Source organism: Microcaecilia unicolor, chromosome 2 (assembly GCF_901765095.1).
Source record: "Microcaecilia unicolor chromosome 2, aMicUni1.1, whole genome shotgun sequence".
Taxonomy (NCBI): domain Eukaryota; kingdom Metazoa; phylum Chordata; class Amphibia; order Gymnophiona; family Siphonopidae; genus Microcaecilia; species Microcaecilia unicolor.
The window spans coordinates 610,516,692-610,543,731 of NC_044032.1; the positions used below are offsets into that span (position 1 = coordinate 610,516,692).

The window sequence follows — 27,040 nt, forward strand, 5'->3', positions numbered from 1 at the left end:
TTTGTACCCTGTGCTTTCCCACTCATGGCAGGCTCAATGTGGCTTACATGGGGCAACAGAGGGTTAAATGACTTGTCCAGAGTCTGCCTGAAGTGGGAATTGAACTCAGTTCGGCAGTTCCCCAGGACCAAAGTCCACCACCCTAACCACTAGGCCACTCCTCCACTCCTTTTGATCTCCTTATCTAGTTTACTACTCCTCCAAATTATGGTGGTCTGAGAAGGATTGTTTTTTTTTCTTTATAATATTATGTTGTTTGTTGATTTTGTTTCTTTCCGCTTTTTTGTCACAAGCAGTTTGATTTGTAATGTTTGATAATGAGAAATAAAAAGTTTAAAAAATATTCATTGTGTTGGGGCATATGAAACAATCGCTGAATTTAAATGTCTGTTTTCGGTCTTTAAGGCTGGTACCAGCATAGGGAGGGGCCGAAGACGAGGACCGTTACTGACTGTCACACGCCTTCCATTTTTCAATCAATGAGTTACACTCCTTCTATTCTTTTGGCCAATCATCTGCTTCTACCCATTCATACGTCATCTTCTTCAATTCATCCAATCTGGTTTACTCCTGCCTTGCCTGTCTTTGGAGTGCAGCAGAAGCGACACAGGAATATACACCTGGTCGTGAATGGCATTAGACGAGAAATTGGATAATCTTTACGGAGATAGTGAACCCCTGAAGCGGCAATAGCGAAACGGGGATTCCCTGTTGGGTTACAAATGAGGTGGCCTTATGGTCCCAAAAGTTCATGTATTTATTTATTTTTATAAACTTTATATCCCATGTTCTCTAAGGGGCCCTTTTACAGAGCAGCGGTAAGCCCTCGCTCTTCTGGGACTACCGCTGGCTCAACGTGGCTGCCAGCAGTAGTCCCACCCCGAGCACACGCTATTTTCAGGGGGAAAAGTAAACCTCTGGAAATGGGTTGCTCAGTGGTAACCCAGCGGTAATCGGGCATCGCCACTCGCTGCCAGTTTACCGGCGGGTTAGAGCGGGAGCCCTTATTGCCAACTCAATGGGTGGTGGTAAGGGCTCCCCGTCGCATGTGTGCCTGTGGTCTTTTTATCTGCTGCGGTAAAAAGGGCCCTGGCGCATGGGAAAAACGGCCCCCGCCATTCGCAGGGCCCTTTTTCCTGCAGCTTGGTAAAAGGACCCCTAAAAGTCTAAGCATTGACTGCATGCTTTTATGTTGCTTTAATATGTATCTTTTCTGTAAGCTGCTTAGACTTTTAGATAATGCATAGTATGAATTTTATAAAGAAATAAAAATAAACACATACCCCCCCCCCCAATATTCAAAGATATTTAACCAGCCAGAAATGGTCGCTGAGTGGTTAGTGTTTTGGTGCGTAACTGCGAACAATCAATGCAAAATAACTGGTCATCTCTGTTGAATATTTGCAGTCAGTGCCGAAAAGTTAACAGGCTATATCGCGCGATAACTGGCAATATTCACCGCTGACCGGCTAAGTTTAGTGGGCAAACTGGACCACATAAATAGCAGTCCTATCTTTGACTGCCATTAACTTAACAGCCAGCGCTGAAAAATGGCTTAGTCGGATTAAGTTAGTGCCTACCAAAAAAAAAATGGGTATTCAATGCCGGTCATCAGAAACGGCCCAGCATTGAATATCTGGGATCAGTGTCGACCGCGGAACTTATGCGGGCTGTGTCCTACTGGCTGAATATCGGCCCCATTAACTTTTAGGGCCATAAAAGTGTCTTCTATTTTTGCTACTTATTTTTCCACAGCTTTTCAGAAATAGTTGGAGGAGGGGTAGTTTGGGACATTTGCAGGGGTTACTGGTGGGCATCACCGCAAACCACATTACAGCAGTACTGGACAGGTAGGAGATAAGAATGACTACTAGAACACCCTGAGTAAGTTCGTTTTTGGCTACTTCCTTGGTGGGAAGATTCTTGATTTTTTTTTTATACAAGAAAATAAACAGAGAAAATACAAATTTAAACCAGTTTATTCCCTTTATTTTATTATTTCTTTTATTTTTTTACAATTTTCTAAGGATTGAGGATCCTCTGTACTCTATTTCACGATAATCATTTCTGATTATCAATCTACAGATTTATGAAAATAAGCATTCTCTAGGGACAGCTCAGGCTAATCACAGTGCCTTCAAGCCCCGCATAATGAGGTCAATTACATCTTCCTAATTATCAAGGTCATTTCCTTTTAAAACTAGCAGATAAAATATCTTCTGTTGGCCTGCCCTCAAACAACAAGGGGGGGTTGGAATAAATTATTAAACACAGAACAGTATCTCCAACCATCTTTTAAACTGTAATACTGTTATCATGAGCCATAATATTTACATGTACTTAAGTACTTAAAAATCTCAAACCGTATTAACCAGCTGTCATTTTGGTGTCAAACTCCGGTCATTTTAATGTGAAACAAGGGTCAGCACATGCTCCTGCTGATTCCTAAAACCTTCTAGTAATTACACTTAATAAGCTAACATAACAATGTAAGATACTCATAACTTTGTCCTTATTCATTATGCTATTTGGAAACAACAAATTTCCAACAATGCAAACAGTTAGCCAAGTTTGATCTGAGGACAATTCAGATTAAATCACAGTAAACAGAGCTATATAAAATCCAATACAGAGAATGGAGTGGTCTGAGAGGATCCAAAGTTAGCATTTAGGGGCCCTCTTACAAAGCGGTGGTAAGCCCAATGCGGGCTTAGCGAATGCTATTCTGGAACTACCACCGGCCCAACGTGCCGGCGGTCATTCCGGTTCCAGTGTGCGCCATTTTCGGCGTGCCGGGAAAAAAAATAACTTTTTATAGCACGGCACTAACCCGGCGGTAAACTGTCCATTTACTGCCAGGTTACCATGGGAACCCTTACCGCCACCTCAGTGGGTGGCAGTAAGTGCTCCCCACCGCATAGCCATGCGGTAAGAGTTGACTTCAACAGGAAGCCAACAAAGTAATATATAGTGGAGTCACTCTCTCATATTTAGGGCCCTGTTTACTAAGGTGTTTTTCGCGCATGCTAAAAATGATCAAGTGCTAACTGTGTAGATGCCCACAGGAATATTATGGGCATCTACACGGTTGACGCATGCTAATGCTTAACATGCACTAAAAACACTATCGTGCATCTAGCACGGTTTAGTAAACAGGGCCCTTAGTTTTTGATAAAATCAGTCTTGCTGCTACATTTTGTATTGTCTGCAATCTCTTCTTCAGACAGTTAGAACAACCCAGATAAAGTATGATGCAATAATCAATTTTAGACAATATGAGAGATTGAACCAAAGGTCTAAAAGTATCAATATTAAAGCAATATCATATTTGCCTTAATTTCTTTAATACCCCAAAACCCTTTTTTTAAACCAATGACTATCATTGTTTTTCTAATGTTAAATGTTGATCAATCAGGATCTCCCAAACTTTCAGTTCTGTTTCAGCCTTCAAATAAACACCAATAAGATGCAACCGTATATTTGACACATCAATTTTAGGTGCTGATAAAATCAAAAGTTTGGTTTTATCGCGATTTAATTTAAGGCATAAACAATTTGCCCATTTCTCAACCATGAATAATTCATGCTCAATCATCCTATAAACATCATCTTTATCTTTAAGGAAGGAAAAATATAGCGTAATATGATAAACAATTAATACTCTCTTTCTCCATAAAAAAATCCAGAGATGACATCAAAACATTAAACAAAACTGGAGAAAGGGGAGAACCCTGAGGAACGCCGGTATGTGCTACCCATTCGTCTGATAAAGTTCCATTCATCTTCACAGAGTAGGATCTATTAACTTAGAAACCTCTAATCCAATCTAATTCATGAACCCAGATTCCAAATAGATCAAGTACTTCCAGTAATACTCTATGATCTACAACACTGAAAGCACTAGAGAGGTCAAAATTGAATCAATAAAATTTGCTGACCATAACTCACGGATTTTCTGAAGGTATTAAGTAAAGTAACTAGAATTGTCTCAGTGTTAAAAGTTTTTCTAAACCCTGATTGATTTTGGTGTAACAAATTATGCTGTTCTAAATAATCTGTAAGCTGAGTTGTAACAATACCTTCTAATATTTTAATATATGGGCTATAATTAGTTACATCTCCTATGTCATTCTTTACATTTTTTGGAATGGAAGTAAGTACGATTTTACCGAGTTGTTTAGGAAAACAACCAGTGTTCAAGGATTCCCTAATCCATTTAAACCCTAACTGCAATTAACTTTCAGATGGACATCTTAGCAGATACACCAGACAACTATGAACATTGAGATCTAGAATATTTCAATGAAAGACTTTTAAAATCCAGCTCATCCACAGGATGAAACCTGGTCCAACTTCTGTTTACCAAAACTTACTTCTTCAGCTGTCTTATAATATCTTCACTAGAGAGAATTTCCTCATAGATCTGTTGATTGATCGTACTACATTTAACAACCAACCTAATATCCTTAGTTTTAGCATTAAAAATAATGAGCCAATTGTTCCGCAGAGGGTGTATTGGATATATCATTCACTAGATCCTGAGGTTTCAATACATAATGCATTAGCTTATATAATTTTTTAAAGTCTGGCTTCTCTTTCCCTATCTTTTCAAAGAAATAATGTTGTTTAGCCATTTCAGTTTGATATTTAAAGATATTAACCAATTTTCTCCATTCTTCCCTCACTGATACATTTTGGGTTTTTCTCCACATTTTCTACAGGCTTGTTTAAACTTTAATAATGACTCATTAAAGTATCGCTCTTTACCTCTATTTCTGACCATTCTTGGTTTCTTAGGTGCCAATTCATCCAATATAATTTCTATGAAATCATTCCATTGCTCAATAGTTATGGTCATATCCTTCGATCTATCCTCCACTATCAACCAAAATACCTCTTTCTCAACCTTATTATGTACCTCACTAAATACCAAACTATTTATCCTTTTCTTAGCAATAACAGCATCTTGCCAATATAAAACAAAATGTAGGATAAAATGATCTGTCCATATGAGAGGAGCCCAACCTCTATCTTCTAGTTTCAACAAATGCTCATGACCTGTGCCCCAAGCTTTAAAATCTAGCAGATGACCCATCTGATGTAGAATCTGTGACGAGGTCAACTTTATATCAATACTCTCTAAGAAACACAAAAAAACTCTCTAACCATCTTATCATTGACATGCTCTAAGTAGATATTAATATCCCCCAAAATCAGTTGTCCTCCAGAATTTATACCTTGATTCACCAAAATATTTTTTAAAGATCCCCTTTGCTTCCTTCCATTTTCCTGAAGGGCAGTAACAGACACCATGATTGTGAAAGATCACTAATTTTACATGATAGTAATTCTAAACATGGGGACTGATAAGACTCCAAAATTTGTACATTAAAAAAGTTTTTATAAATAACAGCAACCTCACCTCCCCTTTTACTTTCCCAAAACATACGTACAATTTTATAACCATATGGTAAAAGCTCTCTTAAAACAGGAGTATCTCTTGACTGAAACCATGTCTCAGTCAAAAATACTAAACCCGGCTGTTCTAGTTCTAGCCAATCTTTAACCATCATAGACTTGTTTGTGAAAGATCTGGCATTAAAATAATAACAGGGAATTGGTTAAAAAAAACTGTGGAACTCAGAATGATCAATTTTAACAAGTATGAGATTCTTCCTATGTCTGCATTTTTACTTTGTATATTCTTTCCTCTTTTTAGGCCTGTTACTAAACTTCAAAGCTGATTTTGAACCTGAATTCTGCCTGATGTTTGAAATTCATATCTCAACATGCTTATAAAAACTATCTATGTGAGGATATGGCCAATTTATCTCGCTTCCTCTCAATCCAGTTTCACAAAAGTTAATATTCCTCAATAATGGTAACCAAATACCCCTCAGGACCACCCGACCCTTCCTTAATCAATAACCAGGGAATAGCAAGAACCCCAGTGTCAGATGACAGGAAAAGTCAGTGCTGCAATTTAAATCTTTGCAGCATTTGAGGTCAGCACTCGAATGGACGGAGCTAACTCCCACGCCCCGATATAGCTCAGCAATAAAGATGACAAATACAGGAGCTCAGGGAGCAGCAAGAACACCAGTCAACATGTACGCATGCCCAGTCAACAGGCATCGCAACTGCTGGGCTCTGTTATGCCCCTTATACCTGGAGAAATCTTCATGGACTTCCGGCCCCGTGGGGGAGTCTGGGGATTGAAGCGGTGAATGAGGAGCAGAACCTGTTTATCAATGATTGGATGGCAGAATTGGTGTAAGGAGTTGTGCCTTGGAGCCAGGTTTCCTCCATATTAGAAGGCATGGCTCTAATTTCAAACTGATGAAGGGAGCAAACCAATCTTGCAATCTAGACAAAAGCTACCGACACTATGTAGTATTATGGTAGTACTACCTAATGCACTAGGTAACCTGGAACAGTTTGCATCAGTCTTGATACTGGACTTTTCTTGGTTTGCTTACTGAGATTACAGTGTAGAAAAACCAGGAATATATAAGAATGAGCCTGATAGCATGGAAAGGTCTGGTATTGCTGCACTATTGCACTAGGAGACCAGCTGACTCAATTTTTTCTGATAGCAGATGGAAAGCATGGGCTCAATGCTCCTCTGTCTTTAGAGTGGAGAAGATTCTAGAGCACCTGCTCCTAATCCATATTAAATTCTAAAATGATGAGCCAACATGTCTGTCACAGATAGTGGGTGTTTTTAGGGGACAGGACTAGGCTTTGTCTAAAATCCTCAGAAAATATGCCTCCAGAATAAACAAAGCAAAATGAGAAACATACTGAGGGTATCAGAAACATACAACAGGGAGTCTGTACACCACCTTTGTTGCCCTGGTAAGCAGACCAAATAGAAACTTGGGATGCTGGCAATCCAGACTAGAAGGCCATGTCACTATCTGGCAGCTCTGGCAAATGGATCACAATATTACTCTACAAATTATTAGGATCATGAGGAAGTACATCAGAATTGCAACCTCTAATAGTGGGTTCTCTCCAACCATTTCCATGGCTAGTGGGGATGCTAGTTCGCCTAGTTTGGTGTCTAGCAAAGGGTCTAAGGCAATGAAGAATGAAGCAAGTTTCAACCTGGAATGAAGTGGCAGAAGAATCCTACTATATTACCACTCTAAAGGTGCCCCCTTGCTTGTTATACCAACCCTGGTGTGAATCCAGTGAGAGGTAAAAACGATTTACCACTCTTATCAAGAGAAGAGTGGGTGCTGGACCAGTACCCTTACGTACCTACTGACTTGATGTTCTTTCTAGAGAATTGTTGGGTCACTGAAGAAATCCTGGAGCATTCGTACAAGGATCCACTGTAGAAAGATTACTCAGTAGTCAAAACCACCAAGAAACCTAACACACTCAGGGGGAGATGAACAGAACTCTGGTGCTGTAGGGAACAGCGATGGAAAAATACTGGTTGTCTCAACAAAGATGAAATACCGACCAATGCTCAACACCAACAGCATGCAAATTATATGTACATTGTTAGTGCTGAGCAATGGGAGTTAAAGAGGAAAAATGTTCCTGGTGCACAGCTCTTGTGTGAATGCCCAGTCAATGGGCACCACAAATGATAGGCTCTGTTCTGCCCTTTATCCCTGGAGACTTTTTCATTTACTTCCAATCCGGCAGGGGGGAGTTTGGGGATCCAAGCACTGACTGAGGAGCAGAACCTGTTTAGCAATGAATGGGCGGCAGAATTGGTGCAGGGAGGTGTGCCATGAAGCCATGATTCCTCCATGTTAGGAGGCATGGCTATACGTTAAAACTGAAGAGGGGAGCAAACCAGTCTTGGAATCTAGACTAAAGCTACCAACAGCTCTGGAGCTGTCAGTAGGCTTTAGTCGGTAGAGCATGGGGTTTATGAGCACCGTTTCTCTAAGCCATGTAGGGAATCGCTAATGGCCTCATTCGAATACTAGCGCGCTTGTTTGCACAGGGCTTTCTGTTGCTGGCTCCATGCACAGTAAAAACAGCACCAAAAGCCTTTGTGCGTTAGGCACACTATAACGTTTCATTATGAATGGCTAAAATCAGTCCAAATGAAACGTTGCAAGCCCGGTTTGCCTTGAGCATCTCCTCCTCAGTGGTATGTGGAGCATACTGTGGATGCATTCTTTTCATTGACTTGTAAGGATGGGTTACCCTTTGTTGTCAAATGGAAGCACATATTCACATCCTGCTCCACTAACATGTGGGGTACCACAAGGGTCTATCTTGGCACTTATTTAATATTGTTTTGGCCCCATTGGCTAGATTAATTCAGGATCATGGTTGTAGTTGCTGTGTTTATGCCAACAACCTGTAGTTGCTCATTTTCTGGATCCTGCTAATATGGATGAGGACATTAAATTCCTGCGTATGTGCTATTGTTGGCTGGCTTTTCAACCACCACTTGAAGCTGAATCCTTTGAAATCTGAAGCTCTTGGGTTCAGCTACAGGTCAGTTCTTCAGACTACTGAGGACTTGGTACTCCTCCAAAGACTGGGTTTCACCCCATTTCCTTATGCTGATGACAATCAGCTGTTGATTACTTTTAACTTCAGCGACATGCAGCTACCCTCTGACATTACCTGCAAGCTAGAATTTGTGACTGGTTAGGAAGAAACAGATTCAAATTTAACCTGTAAAAGATGGAAACGGTAGTTTTTGCAATTGGCAAAACTTCAGCCTTGCCATGTACCCCGTGTATTAATGGATCATCCATTGTCCTGAAGAATTCTGTAAAACTTCTAGGGATAATACTCGACAGTCAATTGACTTTTAGCCGTCACATCTCTAAGGGGGTCAGAAAACAGTTCTAGGTGCTATATTTACTACTAGGGTTGTACATTAATCAAGATTAACAATTAATAATGCCGTGCTGCATTTCTCTCCCTTCTCCCTCTGCACACGGCCTGGCATCTCTCCCTTCCTTTCCTGACTCCGCAAAGCTCTCGCAATTCCCTCCCTCCCCCTGCACCTTAAAAATCACCTCCAAACTTCGCCTGGGCAGTGCCAGTGGCACCTCATAGGCTGCCTGAGGACTGCACTAGGGCTTTCTCTCTGAACCTTCCCCGGTGCAGGCTGTAGGCAGCCTAGGACTGCCGCTGCCACTAGCACTGCCCGGGTAAAGACTGAAGTTGATTTTAAGGTACGCAGGGGGAGGGAATTGTGAGAGTTTTGCGGGGCCGGGAAAGGAGAGATGCCGGACTATAAACTGAGGCTGGGGATGGGGGTGGGTAGGAGAGAAGAAATTGTGAGATCTTTGTGAGCTGGGAAGGGAAGGGAGAGATACCGGGTCCCTAAATGGAGAGGAGACGAGGGGAAGAGAGGGAGAGATGCAGAACAGAGGAAAGAAGGAAAGAGGGAGGGAAGACTGGAGTGGGGGGGGGGGGGGGGGGGGAAGGGGTGACCTTGGGGATCTGGGCCCCCTCCAAAGCTGCAGTACCTGTTCAATGTCTGGTGCGGTAGCTGAAGCCCTGCCAGCCAAATATATCCTCTGCCTCAGATACCTCCTTCCTCCAAATAATGCCTGAAGAGCAAGGAAGTCCAAGGGGTGCCTCCAGCCATCGATGCTGGCACTCCCCGAACATGCTTAGTTTGTGCATGAACTGAGCATGCTCTGGGAGTGCTGGCATTGGTGGCTGGAGGCATGCTGCTGACTTCCTCACTCCTGAGGCAGTACAAGGAGGAAGTGTGCGGCTTTGGCAGTGGATTTCTTCAGCTGGCCATGCTTCGACATTCCTGCCACCAAAGGTATGATATCTGATGCAGGGAAGGGAGAGGGAATGCATGCTCCCTCCAGTCCACCTCTGTGCCCCCTCAATGGTCTACTGATTACACCCCTGTCTTTAACTGCACAATTAATCACGAGATTAAAATTTTAATCCACAAACTAACCTTTTCCGGAGATGCGAAGGAGGTAGAACAAAAGGACATGAAATGAGATTGAAGGGGGGCAGACTCAAGAAAAATGTCAGGAAGTATTTTTTCACGGAGAGAGTAGTGGATGCTTGGAATGCCCTCCCGCGGGAGGTGGTGGAGATGAAAACGGAATTCAAACATGCGTGGGATAAACATAAAGGAATCCTGTTCAGAAGGAATGGATCCTAAGGAGCTTAGCCGAGATTGGGTGGCAGAGCCGGTGGCGGGGATAGCGCTGGACAGACTTATACGGTCTGTGCCAGAGCCGGTGGTGGGAGGCGGGACTGGTGGTTGAGAGGCAGGGATAGTGCTGGGCAGACTTATACGGTCTGTGCCAGAACCGGTGGTGGGAAGCGGGGTTGGTGGTTGGGAGGCGGGGATAGTGCTGGGCAGACTTACACGGTCTGTGCCCTGAAAAGGACAGGTACAAATCAAGGTAAGGTATACACAAAAAGTAGCACATATGAGTTTGTCTTGTTGGGCAGACTGGATGGACCGTGCGGGTCTTTTTCTGCCGTCATCTACTATGTTACTATGTAAATGTAATTAAAAATTTGTGATCAAAATACAGCCCTATTTACTACATTCGGTCTGTTTCTTTTTAGACACAACTGGCCTCGGCATGTCCCTCTCTCTCCTTCTCCCCACCTGAAATCCAGCTTATCAACCTCCCTCCCTATGGGATCTGGTACTATTCTCTCCCTTCCCTCTGCTATAACGCATCCCACCTATGCAGGACAGGAAGTTGTTGCTGAGGGAAAGCTTCCGGGGTCACCGAAGGCAGTGTGCTTACTTCACTGACGCTGCCGGCGTGCAGCGGCACGGAAGATTAAACAAGAGCAGTGATGCAGGGAGCAGGAAGAGAGAGAATAGTACCAGATCCCACAGGGGGAGGGGTGGAGGAAGCAAGGAACGCCGATTGGGGGGGGGGGGGGGGAACCATCACATCGCCAGGAGTGGGAGGGAGGGAAATATAGAGATGGCAGACCGAAGGGGCGGGGGAAGGAGAGACCATGGAGGACAAGGCCGGTCTTATGCAGGGGCTATGCAGGGGCGACAGGAGCGGTCGCACACGGCCTCGAGCCTTGTTTCATATTTGTTGATAGACTATCTGTTTGGCATGTGTGAACAAGGTGCATTATTCTGCTAAGCTAGCATGTAGTTTTTCTGTAGAGATCTGTGGCAGTCCCGTTTGTTCTTTTCTTCTCACTAGATAGTGTACTGGGGTTGTAATATTTACAGTGCTCACAGATAAGGTTGTTTCTCTTTACGTCCTGGGAGTTAGTGCTGTTACAGTACAGTAAGGTTCTGAGTGTGTTTCTGCATGAATTTGTGCTTAGTGTTTTGCAGTGGAGGGATTGTGTGTTGGCCTTACTGAGGTGACTCCAAAACTTTAATTTAATTTTAGTTTGTTCATAACCTCAGGCAGGGTTTGTGAAATCATCATCAAACGTACATACACGTGTCAACTTTTACAGGTGGGGTGGGGATAGGCGGGGCGGGGGACCTCACTGAACTGATCTGCACAGGGCCCCGCAGTTGCTAAGACTGGCCCTGATCGCATGGATGCCCAAATCTCGATTTTATAAAGCCAGGCTCCATATTGTAGTACGTCCATAATGCAAGGGGGGGCTTGGTCTGGGTATGTTTTAGGAGAGACTAGGGAAAGGCCAAAATTTGGACATCCAGCTCTGACTGCAGAAGGGGAAGAGACGTCCTTGTCCAAAAGGATGAATGTCTGTATTTAGACCTGGTGTTTGGCATGTCCAGGTTATACAACTGTGCTTTGATTGAGCAATTTTCCACTGGATGGAGTAAGAGAAGTTACAATAGGTATATTTCTGTCCCTGGAGGGCTTGCAATTAAAAAAAAAAAAAAAGAAGAAAAGAAAATTGCAAACTGCTACAGTAGGATTTGAACTGGTGTCCATTGGTTCACAGCCCACTGCTTTAGCCATTAGGCTATTCTTCCACATGGACATCTGTGTGGCCATTTTATAATATGGACATTTCTGTGTTGCCACAAAGATGCCAATATCCCTGGTTTTGCCCCATTCATAGTTTGGAAATTTCAGTTTGTAAAATGGATGTTCCTGCTGGCCTTAACCAGCACCTGAACATTCGTTTCTCATGCATTTTAAAACAGGCTGTAACTAAATGAGAAATAGTTGTCAATAGGTTGACAAAGAGACTTGAATGTTCATTTTCTCAGTTGGGCATCTTTTCTAAAATGCTGCTCCACATCTACTACTCTGATCTTCCACTTTTTCTTTCACGTTCTCTCATTTCATATACCCTGTCTCATATACTCATATCATCAGAGCAAAAGCTCCTAACGATCTCCACTCGAAACAAATTTTGATTCAAATCCACTAGGCATTTGTCCTCTAAGGAGTCCTTTTACTAAGCTGTGGTAAAAAGTGGCCTGCGGTAGTGTAGGAGCATGTATTAGGCACGCGCCGGGCCAGTTTTTACTGCATCTACAAAAAACAGGGTTTTTTTTTAATGGGATGGGAAAAGGGCCTGCGGTAAAAAAGAAACTAGCGTGCGCCCAAAACTGGCCTGAGCCCTTAATGTCACCCACTGATCAAGTAGTAAAGACTCACACGCTACATGCGCGGTGACCGGTTGGTATGCACCAAGTGGACATAAATAAATAATTCATCGAGGTGTTATGGGCGTGCGCCAAATCTGAAATTACCGCCAGAAGGGCGTGCTAGCCTGGCGGTAGTCTCATTTTGGTGCGCACTGCACGCGCATAGAGCCTACCGCGGCTTAGTAAAAGGGCCCCTCAGGCTGTGGCCCCTTTTCTCTGGAATTATTATTATTACATTTGTACCCCGCGCTTTCCCACATAATGCAGGCTCAATGCGGCTTACATAGTAATTTGAAATACAAAGTTAATAGAATTTTAATAAAACAGTAGTAAAACAATGTAAAGTTGGGCTTAGTAGTGTATGATAAGTTAAGCTAGATAATATATGACTAGGATAAAAGAGGGTAGACAGGGTGGGATAGTGTAATTTGGGAGAAAGGGTAAGGAGGGATAAAATTAAGGACAGATAGAAAGAGAAGGATGGGAGGACCTTTCAATTGACCTTAGGTTGGAAACCTCCTTTAAAGGAGTAGCCTAAAGATGAATTTTTTTTAGGCTGCCGTACAAACATTAGCACCTTCTCCTTAATTCCTGAGAGGTCCTGGCAGGGAGGCTATGGGCACAGTGCTATCAAACCTCCCTAAACTCTGAGGCTCTCTAAATATTCCTATATGTATATGCTTCTTATAAATTATTGCAAACCATGTAGATACCCAGGATGATCTCTGGTATATTAAAATCAAACAAACAACTCCTCTGCTTAAGTACTCGAGCATACTATTAGCTTTCCCAGCTGCTTTATTACATTGACTGGCAAACGTCACACCGTCTAAGATTATTACACATAAGGACTCTTTCCTGTTTAACAGCTGCCAGTATTTGTCATGCAAATTGATAAGTGGCTAACAGATTTATATGCCTTAGACACTAAATTATAAAGGTATCTATAGGAAAAGAACTTATACATAGACAAATAGATAATAGATACATAGGAGTGTGACAAGTTTTGCAAATGTTAGAATATAACATCATTATAAATTACAGACTGTGACCATTCACTGACCCTGCTTCTATAAACACAACTTTAAATCAACAAACCCTGCATTAACCATATCTCTGTAAACAGGCAAAACAGGGAATATCAGGAATGTCAATTATGTAAGAATACAGTCACATAAGAAATCTACTCTAAAATGTTCTTTCCACGTAGATGAATACAGGGAGGATGATTAGCCGAACAGTGCAATCAGGACCAGGTTTACGTTTTTTTGCTATTTTGTTTGTTTGGGAAAGTGTTTTCTCTATGTAGTTCTTCATATTTAAAGCTTTGTAAAAACAGCACTTAATTTGTGAATGATTTTTTACACCTACCTTAGGGGGCCTTTTACAAAGCCGCACTAGCGTTTTTAGCTCGCGGTAGAAATCAGCTGGCGGTAAACACGGAGACGCCCATAGGAATATAATGGAGTCTTGGCATTTACCATCAGCTGATTTTTACCGTACTCTAAAAAAGCTAGTGCGGCTTTGTAAAAGACCCCCTGAGAACATAAGTCAGACCAAAGGTCCAAGCCTAATATCTTGTTTCCAACAGTAGCTAATCCCGGTCACAAATGCCCAACAAGATCCCAAAGAGTAGATCCATTCCTTTTGTTGATACTCAGAGATAGATTTTCCTCCATGATCTTGCCAAAATCTTATTAAACACAGCTGAAGCCAACTGCTTTCACCATATCCTCCAGAAATAAATTCCACAGTTTCATTTAGTGAAGAATATTTCCTCTAGTTTGTTTTAAAAATGCTACCTAGGAGCTTCATGGAGTGTCCCCTAGTCTTGGTACTACTTGTAAGAATAAACAGCTGTCACACCCAACTCATGAGTTTATACACCTTCATCACAGCTTTCCATATGGGAGCACTGGCTAACATTCAATGGAACTGCTGCAAAATGTACTCCTGGGGGAATTATGTGCTACTGCGTAATGCCAAATTTGCACAGAACTCCCCACCTCCATAGACTGTGCAGAATTCTGCCGTTCCTGTACAGAATTCTGTACAGTCTGCCTTTGCAGGCAGAGCGGAACAGATATTGGCAGCCAGAAAGTGACTCCCACCCTCCCTACACACACCGGTCCAGCATGTAGGAGTAGGAGCTGCACAGCTGTAGGTCAGGCTGCTTCCTCCTCTGCTGCGGTGGTTCTTTTAAGCCGCGCAGCTCAAAGGAACAGACAGGCCCAGGACAGAAGAGGAGCAGAAAGCAGGCCGATATGCGGCTTTGTAGCTCCTCCTGCTCTGGACTGGTGAGTGTGCCGGTGGTGGGAGGCGGGACTGGTGGTTGGGAGGTGGGGATGGTGCTGGGAAGACTTATACGGTCTGTGCCAGAGCCAGTGGTAGGAGGCGGGACTGGTGGTTGGGAGGCGGGGATAGTGCTGGGCAGACTTATACGGTCTGTACCATAACTGGTGGTGGGACACGGGGCTGGTGGTTGGGAGGCGGGGATAGTGCTGGGCAGACTTATATGGTCTGTACCATAACTGGTGGTGGGACACGGGGCTGGTGGTTGGGAGGCAGGGATAGTGATGGGCAGACTTATACAGTCTGTGCCCTGAAAAGGACAGGTACAAATCAAGGTAAGGTATACACAAAAAGTAGCACATATGAGTTTATCTTGTTGGGCAGACTGGATGGACTGTGCAGGTCTTTCTCTGCCGTTATCTACTATGTTATGTTACTATGTTACATTGGGGGGGGGTCAGGAAAAATGTAGATGGAGTGTGGGTGCAGGGAGAGGGCTTTAAAAATTGGTGAAGTGTGAGTGCACGGAGGAGGGCTGGAAGGTGGAGTGTGGATGTAGGGAAGGGGCTGGAAAAAAATATGGATCCTATGTGTGTGCAGGGAGGGGGGCTGGGAAAAATATGGATGGTGTGTGTGCAGAGGGGCCTAGAAAAAAAGTGGATGGAGTATGGGTGCAGGGAGAGGGCTGTAAAAACTGGTGAATGAAGTGTGAGTTCACGGAGGGGGTTGGAAGGTGAATGGAGTGTGGATGCAGGCAAGGGGCTGGAAAAAATATGAATCGTGTATGTACAGGGAGGGGGTCTGGGAAAAATATGGATGGTGTGTGTGCAGAGGGGCCTGGAAAAAAGGTGGAGTGTGGGTGCAGGGAGGGGGGCTGGAGTGCGGGTGTGGTGTGTGTTTGTGCACCATGGAAAGGAGGTGGAGGCTTGCATGGAAAACTGCAGTGGGGGTGGGGGTGTTTCATGCCTGGGGGAGATACCAGCGCTTATAATAGAATTCTGCACAAAAAAATTACAAATAAAGTATGCAGAATTTTCAATTTTTTGCACAGGTTTCCCCAGAGTAAAAATGTTATAGAGAATGTATGCAACATCAGTGCTAGTAAGGTACAAACAATTACACTAGCCCTGTAGCATAGAGGTGCATAAATTATAGAATTCTAAGCTAAATGGCTCATTATACAATTACCACCATAATGACAAGGTTATCTCACAGCATTCACCTAGTGACATATAAAAGAGGAATACGATTTACCCATTCCAGTGCCAGCAGGCGCGATCTCTCTTGAAAAGATCTCCAGTGCCGCCTTCTGTCTGTGGTGCACAGCTAGCCATACAACAGCTTCCCTGGGACCCTGGATTCAAAATATGAGAACTACTATAAATGCTTGCAAAGGTAAATGCATTGTAGGGAACGTTACCTTTACTGTACATACATTCACAATCAATCCTCTTTCAGTCTGACCTTGTTATTTTTCACACCAAACAGATATACAAAAACTTTTACGGAGTATTATTCAGATCATAGTGGAAAGTGGCTTGCAAGCTGCTTCCAGCCAGGGGCTGAGCTAACCCCAGATATTCAATGCCAGGGCAATGCACGGCTCCTGGCGCTGAATATCCAGGTATGTGTGCTGACCCAGAAGTTAACCGGGCACCAGCCAATATTCAAACCACTGCCTGGTTAACTCAGTGGCTGTTTTACTAAGCCAAATAGGAGCCTACACACACCCAACATACACCAATTTGGAGTTACCACCAGGCTACTGCGTGGTCCGGGCGGCAATTTCATTTTTTACACACATCCGCTATGAGTGTCCGCAAAATAATTTTTATTTTCTGACACACAGCAAAAATGGGCGGTAATTGGCAAGTGGTGCACATAGACCATTACCGTCTGGTTAACGCGATCAATGGGTGGCGGTAAGGCCTCAGGCTCAAAATGGACACATGCCAATTTTTGACACATGTCCATTTTTGCCCCCCCCCCCTCCCAAAAAAGGCCTTTTTTTTGCAGGCGCTCTGAAAAGTGGACCTGCGCGAGTCGAGCACTTATCTGTCACCCGACGGTGGCCAGATCCGTTTCACTTTGTCGCAAATGTCGATGCACAGCCCCTGAGGAAACCGTCGGGTGACAAATCAGTGATTGACTTTTTTGCTTCAGAAGTTATTGAAAAAAAGGATTTTTCTGTGCAAAGACAATCATAAATATTGGGTCAAATGAGTTAGACCCTCTTGTCCAAGAATAAAGAAATGGTTATTTTAACTAAAAGGAAAAAAAAAATTTGAAGAAATATATTAAACAGTGTTAAAATAAATACAAAAATAAGCGACGAGGTTTTTACGACCAATGATGAATACCACGACCCCAGCTGAAGACGCTGAAAATAAAAAGTAAAGCGTTTGGGTGTTTTGAGGTCTTTTCCTCGTTTTTTTTAAAGAAGTATTGTGTACTGCCAAAAACTATTACTGGGCTCTTCGTTATAGTGATTGAATAGCAGCAGTCAGTGCCACAGGGTTTAACTGGACAGGAGCCTCTCCTGCCCAGTTAAACTCTTTTGAATAACAACCCCGTATTCTTTTGAGAGTCATGCTGGGAATCACCACATTTTCCTGAGCTAAACTAAAGTTGATGGCTGTGGTCTTTTAGCCTACTCTGTACGCACGATCTCTGCAGAGTGCAAAGAGCATGAAAATACCTCCTACTAGTAGGGATACCATGTTGTGCAGCTTTGATTCTTTTCTACAGGACAGATCACCAGGGTTTTTTTTTGAGGGGGTACTTGGGGGTACTGAATACTGGCACCTTTTTCATTGTCTGCTAAAATTTTAATGAAAGAGCTCAGGCCCTAAACACCAGTTCTGCCTCGTCATAGATTCTGTGACTGGTTGCAGGGGGCCTGCCTATTGTGGGATGGGTCCCTCGGTGATCACTGCCACCCCTGAAAGGTGGCCTGGCGTTTCAGTACCGGCACCTTTTAAGCTACAAAAAAATGCACTGCAGGTCACAGTGTGCAGGAGTGGGGTATGCTGAGGCTCACTGCTATTCCTGACCCTGTTCAACTTGTATTTTCCTTCCTGGCTTGAGCAATGAGTACATAGGATGTTGAATACTATATACAAAGAAACAGGGGAAAATAAAAGCACTAAGAGCAACCCAAAAATAGGATAGCAAGTGAATCTTTATTATAAGACCAGACACAGGCCGTGTTTTGACATCAGCGCTTGCTTCAGGGGTTTGTTGGGAAATGCATTTATTCAGCTGCCATGGTGGCTAAATCTTATTCGTCATTTGGATGTGCATAAACAGCATTTAGATGTATGTATCTCATATATGTCTAAATTCTGATTTTAAATATAGTAACATAGTAACATAGTAGATGACGGCAGAAAAAGACCTGCACGGTCCATCCAGTCTGCCCAACAAGATAACTCATATTTGCTACTTTTTGTGTATACCCTACTTTGATTTGTACCTGTGCTCTTCAGGGCACAGATCGTATAAGTCTGCCCAGCACTATCCCCGCCTCCCAACCACCAGCCCCGGCACAGACCGTATAAGTCTGCCCAGCACTATCCTCGCCTCCCAACCACCAGCCCTGCCTCCCAACCACCGGCTCTGGCACAGACCGTACAAGTCTGCCCAGCAATATCCCCGCCTCCCAACCACCAGCCCCGCCTCCCGATCTTGACTAAGCTCCTGAGGATCCATTCCTTCGGCACAAGATTCCTTTATGCTTATCCCACGCATGTTTGAATTCCGTTACCATTTTCATTTCCATCACCTCCCGCGGGAGGGCATTCCAAGCATCCACTACTCTCTCCCTGAAAAATACTTCCTGACATTTTTCTTGAGTCTGCCCCCCTTCAATCTCATTTCATGTCCTCTCGTTCTACCATCTTCCCATCTCCAGAAAAGGTTTGTTTGCGGATTAATACCTTTCAAATATTTGAACGTCTGTATCATATCACCCCTGTTTCTCCTTTCCTCCAGAGTATACATGTTTAGTTCAGCAAGTCTCTCCTCATACGTCTTGTAACGCAAATCCCATACCATTCTCGTAGCTTTTCTTTGCACCGCTTCAATTCTTTTTACATCCTTAACAAGATACGGCCTCCAAAACTGAACACAATACTCCAGGTGGGGCCTCACCAACGACTTATACAGGGGCATCAACACCCCCTTTCTTCTGCTGGTCACACCTCTCTCTATACGGCCTAACAACCTTCTAGCTACAGCCACCGCCTTGTCACACTGTTACGTCGCCTTCAAATCCTCAGATACTATCACCCCAAGATCCCTCTCTCCGCCCGTACCTATCAGACTCTCCCCGCCTAACACATACGTCTCCCGTGGATTTCTATTCCCTAAGTGCATCACTTTGCATTTCTTTGCATTGAATTTTAATTGCCAAACCTTAGACCATTCTTCTAGCTTCCTCAGATCCTTTTTCATGTTTTCCACTCCCTCCCGGGTGTCCACTTTGTTACAGATCTTAGTATCATCCGCAAATAGGCAAACTTTACCTTCTAACCCTTCGGCAATGTCACTCACAAATATACTGAACAGAATCGGCCCCAGAACCGATCCCTGAGGCACTCCACTACTCACCTTTCCCTCCTCCGAGCGAATTCCATTCACCACAACCCTCTGGCGTCTGTCCGTCAACCAGTTCCTAATCCAGTTCACCACTTCAGGTCCTATCTTCAGCCCATCCAGTTTATTTAAGAGCCTCCTGTGGGGTACCGTGTCAAAAGCTTTGCTGAAATCTAAGTAGATTACGTCCATAGCTCGTCCCTGATTCAATTCTCCTGTCACCCAATCAAAGAACTCAATGAGATTCGTTTGGCACTATTTCCCTTTAGTAAAACCATGTTGTCTCGGATCTTGCAACTTATTGGCTTCCAGGAAATTCACTATCCTTTCCTTCAGCATCGCTTCCATTACTTTTCCAATAACCGAAGTGAGGCTTACCGGCCTGTAGTTTCCAGCTTCTTCCCTATCACCACTTTTGTGAAGAGGGACCACCTCCGCCATTCTCCAATCCCTCGGAACCTTTCCCGTCTGCAAGGATATATTAAACAAATCTTTAAGAGGACCCGCCAAAACCTCTCTGAGCTCCCTCAATATCCTGGGGTGGATCCCGTCCGGTCCCATGGCTTTGTCCACCTTTAGCTTTTCAAGTTGTTGATACACACTTTCTTCCGTGAACGGTGCTCTATCCACTTCATTCTCATTTGTACTATTTCCAGTCCATCACGGTCCTTCTCCAGGATTTTCTTTTGTGAAAACAGAACAAAAGTATCTATTTAGTAAATTTGCTTTTTCTTCATCATTTTCCACAAAGCGGTTCGCAGTATCTTTTAGTCTCACAATTCCCTTTTTAGTCATTCTCCTTTCACTAACATACCTGAAGAAAATTTTGTCACCCCTCCTTACATTTCTAGCCATTTGTTCTTTCGCTTGCGCTTTCACCAAATGTATCTCTCTCTTGGCTTCTTTCAGTTTCATCCGGTATTCCTCTTCGTGTTCCTCTCCTTTAGTTTTTTTGTATTTCCGGAATGCCAACTCTTTAGCATTTATTTTCTCAGCCACTTGCTTGGAGAACCATATCGGTTTCCTTTTTCTCTTGCTTTTATTTACTTTCCTTACATAAAGGTTCGTGGCCCTATTTATAGCTTCTTTCAGCCTGGACCACTGTCCTTCCACTTCTTGTACTTCCTCCCAGCCCATCAATATCCGGGACATACATGTCTAAATCACAAATATATGCAAATTGAAAGGAGGCATGGTCTGAGTGTGTTTTGAGCAGGACTAGGGACAGGCTAAAATATACACATGCATTTCAGAAGGAGAATGCGTGTTTATCTCCCCCGAGATCAATAGCAAGAATTATATCTGCAACCCAGGAACGCCTAGGTTATATAAAAGTGAAGGGATTAGAGGACATCACCCTCTTAATTTCCCAAGAGTTTTTGTCCCCTACCCCCTCAACTCCCAAAAGTGATACTTACGGGGCCCTTTTACTAAAAAGGGTGCTAAGCCCTTAATCCTAGGTTAGCAAGCGAAAACAGTTAAAGTGTTTGCGGTAATTTATCTGTTAGCACGCGATAACCTGTGTGTTAGTGATTTTTAAAAACATTTTTGAGAGGCAGTGCATTACGGGTGGAGTAAGGGCATTCCTGCGTTTTCCTGCTAGTGCGTTATGATTAGCGCACATAACTGGATAATGCAGGGTTAACGGGGGAGTATTTACCACTTCCTAAACAGCGTTGTTGTTTTTTTTTTCAGGAAACGTACACTAATGGGAACATTAGAACACAGCCTGCAAATAGGAAAAAACAGAAAAGCCATACACCAGTGCCATGTTAAATCTGGCCTTAGCGCACTGGAAAGTCTTGCATTAAAATGCGTTAAGCCCAGATTTAACAGCATTTTAGTAAAACGGCCCCTATATCGGATGATGTGACAGCTTAGGGAAGCAGACACGTGTACATTTCTAAAGTGGCAGATGTGCCAATACATACGTGTTTCTTCTGAAATATCTATGTGCCAGCACACACACACATATGTTGCCATGCTGACACCACTGATATTTTAGACGTTGACAATTGTACAATGGGTGTTGCTGGGTCCCATAGCTCATCTTTGTAATTATCTGATGCTCCTTTGTCGCTCCACTATTTGGATACAAAATATATTGTGTTAACGTATTCACACATTAATTAGTTTTGTTGCCATGTTTACACTAATTCTATTTGTTTGTCTTTTTTATTTTAACTTCTGCGGAGTGGTCTTTGTTCCCCTCTTACAGTGCACAGCTATTTCAAGACCTGGCCCCTTAAAGTTTAATCAATCACTTGCCTCAAATGTCTCCACTATTCAATAGTCATTTTAACCTTTTTTATACCAAAACATACACAGACCAAAAAACAAAACAGGTGTTCTTACCAAGAGGACATAATGTCCAAACTAAGAACAAAAGCAGAAAGCGACTACTTAGCTTGTTCAAATGTGCAGAAGACAACGCTGTGCAGCTGATTCAGAATGTTGTTGAGAAACCCAAATAGTTGCAATATTCCATGCTACCATTCCCAGGGCAAGCAGTGGCTTCCCCATGTCTGACTCAATAGCAGAATATGGACTTTTCCTCCAGGAGCGTGCTCAAACCTTTTTTAAACCCAGATATGCTAACCGCTGTTACTACATCCTCCAGCAAAGAGTTCCAGAGCTTAACTATTCGTTGAGTGAAAAAATATTTCCTCCTATTTGTTTTAAAAGTGTTTCCATATAATTTCATTGAGTGTCCCCTAGTGTTTGTACTTTTTGAAAGAGTAAAAAATTAATTAATTTTTACCTATTCTACATTATTCAGGATTTTATAGATCTCGATCATATCTCCCCTCAGCCCTTTCTTTTCCAAGATGTGGGACAGGTACTTCTGACCTGGATTGGCCACTGCTGGAAACAGGATACTGGGCTTGATGGACCATTGATTTGACCCAGTTATGGCTATTTGTTATGTTCTTATGAAGAAGCAGAAAACAGAGGGAAAAAGATTGTGTGCAGGTACCTTACCTGCCAAAAACAGGGGAAAGAGTTTGGAACCAGGTCTGCGTTCTCAGTGAACTGGGACTTGTGGGCAGGAGGCATCATTGAGGAAAGGTTGACCAGGGAAGCTAGAAAGATGGTGATTATACCAATAAAGAGGCTTATGGGTTGGTAAACAACACTCTCTCAATTTTTTTCTTCGACTGTATACTGTGCCTCAGTCTCTACATTGGTAAGGAAAAAATGAACTTGGAGAAGAGAAATGTTTAATAGTAGTAGTAGTAGTAGAAGAGATGGCTGACAGGAGATATCAAATACTGAGTGGAGTGGAACAGGTAGATGTGAATTGCTTGTTTACTCTTTCCAAAAATACTAGGACTAGGGGGCATACAAAGCAGCTACTAAGCAGTAAATTTAAAATTAATCAGAGGAAATATTTCTTCACTCAACGAGTAATTAAACTCTGGAATTTGTTGCCAGAGAATGTGGTAAAAGCAGTTAGTTTAGCAGGGTTTAAAAAAAGGTTTGGATAATTTCCTAAAAAAAAAAAAAGTCCATAAGCCATTATTAAGATGGACTTGGGAAAATTCACTGCATATTCTAGGATAAGCAGCATAAAATCTGTTTTACTGTTCTGGGATCTTACCAGGTACTTGTGACCTAGATTGGCCACTGTTGGAAACAGGATACTGGGTTTGCTGGACCTTCGGTTTGTCCCAGTAAGGCAATGCTTATGTTCTTATGTTAATCTACTTTTTGATGAAGAAATTGCAGAAAATTAGAAATATGTTGACACCTTGGGCATTCAAATTGGTGGTTCAAAGTCTAATATTTGGGCATCCAACAGTTACAGTTTCAGAATTTATAGTCTGCTATTACCAGAAATAGTTCAAAGTGGATAACAATAAGAAAAACTAGACCATACATCTAGATCATATATGAAGTTGCCAATAAGAATATAAACTAATTCATTGTATTGAAGACATATTTCCTAAAACGATGGGTTTTAAGCATCTTCTTAAAACTGCCAAAATTAGACAAAGCTTTAATCCCATTAGGAAGTTGTGACCAAAATGTTGCTGCTTGATATGTAATAATTGTCTGGAATAATTTCCAGCAACGGACACCTTTGGGACTAGGGAATGTTAGCAAACTAAAATGTCGTACCAGGTGCAGTCTCCCAAGTACCTGTCTGCATATTAGTGTCTGCATATAACCTGATATAGCTTCATATGGAGTGGAGGCGTGACCTAGTGGTTAGAGCACCAGTCTTGATATCCAGAGGTGGCAGATTCAAATCCCACTGCCGCACCTTGTCATCTTGGGCAAGTCACTTAACTCTCCATTGTCTCAGGTACAAACTTAGATTGTGAGCCCTCCAGGGACACAGAAATACCCAGTGTACCTGAATGTAACTCACCTTGAGCTACTACTGAAAAAGGTGTGAGCAAAACAAAAATAAATAAATAAAATATGTTAAATACTGGTGGGATCACTCTGATTTTGATTGTTTAATTCAGAAATCCTCGCTAAGTACATAGAAACTAATCTTATTTTACCCCAGAACACATGGACAGATATCTTTGTGCACTTAATGTGCACTTAATGGTGAAATGGCAAGCAAAGGACAACGGAAAACTAAGGAAAAACAAAAACCGGCAGAATCCAAGATGGAGGAGCATCCTCTGACAGAGTCACTGTTCACTGAACTGCAACTAGAGCAACTTACCGCTGCGGTGCGGAAGGTTTTGGAGCCTAGGTTTGGCCAAATAATGAACAATTATCTAGCACGGAGACGCTTTGGCAGACATAACACGTTAGGGCGGAGAGTTGGAAACAAGGGTGTCTACATTAGAGGACCAGGCCCCGCATACCTCTGCTCTTCTCACAACCCTTGAAAAGCACTTAAAAGAGCACACGGAGAAGTTAGAGGACCTAGAAAACAGGACCTGTTGTCATAACTTGAGGATTATAGGAATTCCCGAAACCGTGGGGGACCGAGTGCTTGTCTCTGAGCAGGAAAAATGGATCTGAAAGGAATTTGCATTGTCTGACAGTTTGGGGTCTTTGTGCTCAGAGAGAGCACATCGAATCGGGAGACTACAAGCTGGCAGATGGAGGCCCCGAGTAGTGATAATAAAGGTACATAATTATGTGCATAAAGAAGAGATACTCCAGGGGTATCGACAAAAATGAGATTCACTGCAATACGTGGGGGAACCTATAAAAATCTTTTAAGACTATTCGGTTTTGCTGCAAGAAAGGCGTAGGAGATTCACATCGCTGTGCTCCATTCTTCATGAGAAGCATTACCGCTTTATGCTGATTTATCCAGCAACTTTAAAAAGTCTATACAAATGGCCGCTGGCAATCCTTTGAAAATATTGCAGCAGCATAAGAATTTATAACCAGTATAGAAACAACCACAGATGACGGTGTTTAGCTTCCTTACTCATATCTTTGCATATTATGGATACATAACTTGAGTTGGCCTATGCTAACGACAGTTGGTAACTATAACTCTGAGTTGCCCATGATATTTCCAAAGAGACATCTTGATTTAATGAAAAATGGAGGAAGCAGGGAGTATACAAGTGTGCAAGAAACTGAAACCTCTAAAGTATTACGGAAAACAGAAGGGGCTTCTTCGCCCTGGACAAAGCAGCGTGTGAAGGCGGAGACTGAAAGCCCACCTCTTTAACATTGCTTTTGACTTGTAACCACTTGTAACCAATCGCCTCCACCTACCCTCCTCTCCTCTTTCCTCTACACATTAATTGATTTGCTTTATTTTTTGTCTATTAGATTGTAAGCTCTTTGAGCAGGGACTGTCTTTCTTCTGTTTGTGCAGCGCTGCGTATGCTTTGTAGTGCTATAGAAATGCTAAATAGTAGTAGTAGTAGAGTTCATGCAATCTAAAAATAGCCTTTATTTGTCCACGTTATAATTTATTTTATTTATTTGTAGCATTTGTATCCCACATTTTCCCACCTATTAGCAGGCTCAATGTGGCTTACATTTGCCATAGTGGCGCTTGCCATTTCCGGTCTATAGAGTCGCACATGGTTTTACATTCAAGTGCGTACATACATAATCAACGCATAAAGGAAGATTGGTAATTAAAATGGAAACTGTAAAGTTGTCCCTCTTTATAAGTGACGATATTTGCTATGTGCCGCACTGGCAGGACATGAGGACTTTGTAAGTGACTGAGATTTTTCTTACATTGCCTTCATGTTAAATTTACTTGTTAACCTTTATATTTTTTAAAATAAATCTTCAGATGTGTAATATAACAGGTCCCAGTTCATGGCAGGATGAAGACATAATAGTTAAGAATACATTTATTTTAAAGTACCCACCTAGACACTTCAGGGCTGGTTACCTTATTTGGATAGAACATAAGAAAAGATACTGGACCAATCATTAAGAGTTTACTAAGCAAAAGGGCGGGTGTACCTTCCACGTGTAATCTCCAATACGGCGGAGATACAACTCACAAGACAACTAATCCATGTCAAAACAAAATATTCCCTTAAATTGGGCATTCCTTCCGTTTAGGAATCTCAGAAGGAAATTAGCATAATAATTATCAGATTTACCCGATCGCTTAGTGATGAATAATCTTGAGTATGCAGAGGCGGAGCGAGGGCCACCGGCAGAGCTCGTGATCCTAGAGACTCGGCCACATGTTAAAGTGGTTGATTCTTTGTTGGCTACCGGTGGCGCGGTGGGCAGGGAGGGGGAAGATACAATGGAGAGGAGATCAATGAAGAATGCAAGAGAGGAATGTAAATTTTATAGGAATATGGGGAATAAAGAAGTTTTTTCCCCCCCCCTTTCTCTCTCCCTTCTTCTCGCTTTCTTTATTTTATTACTTCCAGGAATGGATGTCTGTTCATGGATGCATACATTGTAGAATATGGGAAAGTATGTTGGTATATCTTTCCTTAGGGGTGAGGTTGGGTGCCCTTGGGTTTTGCACATGTGGTGGAACCTTTTACAAAATGGTAGTAGATAGCAGCTTCATGTAGGATAACCTCACCAATTAAGATATCAAAAACTTAAACAACACTCCAGAGGAGTAAGAGTGATATAATTTGCCATCAGGAAACTAGGGTCCGTCGGGCCCAGCGACCTGTTTCCGGCAGTGGCGGATCCAGGTCATGGGTGCCTGGCAGGGTCCCAGAAAGGTGCAGGACATTTTATGCTGCTTGTCCCGGAAATAGTGGATTTTCCCCAAGTGGAGGAGTAGCCTAGTGGTTAGAGCAACGGTCTTGCAATCCAGAGATGGCCAGTTAAAATCCCACTGCTGCTCCTTGTGATCTTGGGCAAGTCACTTCACCCTCCATTGCCTCAGGTACAAGATGTTGTCAGAGGCCTTGACTCTTGGTGGAACGCAGGGAGTACCTCTTTCATATCATCACAGATATCTGAAAGATAACACAGCTGACATATACTATAGAGAGATGGCATCAGTATGGAAACGAGAGGTAGAAGTAGAAGTTCCCTAAAGTCTGTTGCAGGAGTGTATCGCCTATATCCATGGACATGTGATATCCATGCAACATAGGGAGACACTTTACAAATTTGCTATCAGATTATATATCTCTCTGCATCGAGCACGACGAGCTGGCATTTCTACAGAGGGGAAGTGTCCTAAAA

General features: G+C 42.7%; 1 protein-coding gene across 1 annotated transcript in view; it reads right to left on the minus strand.

The window, feature by feature from the left end:
- The window catches only part of LOC115461641, a 254,455-nt gene that overhangs the window by 55,050 nt on the left and 172,365 nt on the right, over nucleotides 1-27,040 (minus strand). The window contains exon 13 of the mRNA XM_030191619.1: nucleotides 16,079-16,178. Within this exon, the coding sequence (XP_030047479.1) occupies nucleotides 16,079-16,178 (100 nt within the window). The remainder of the gene's footprint in view (nucleotides 1-16,078; nucleotides 16,179-27,040) is intronic.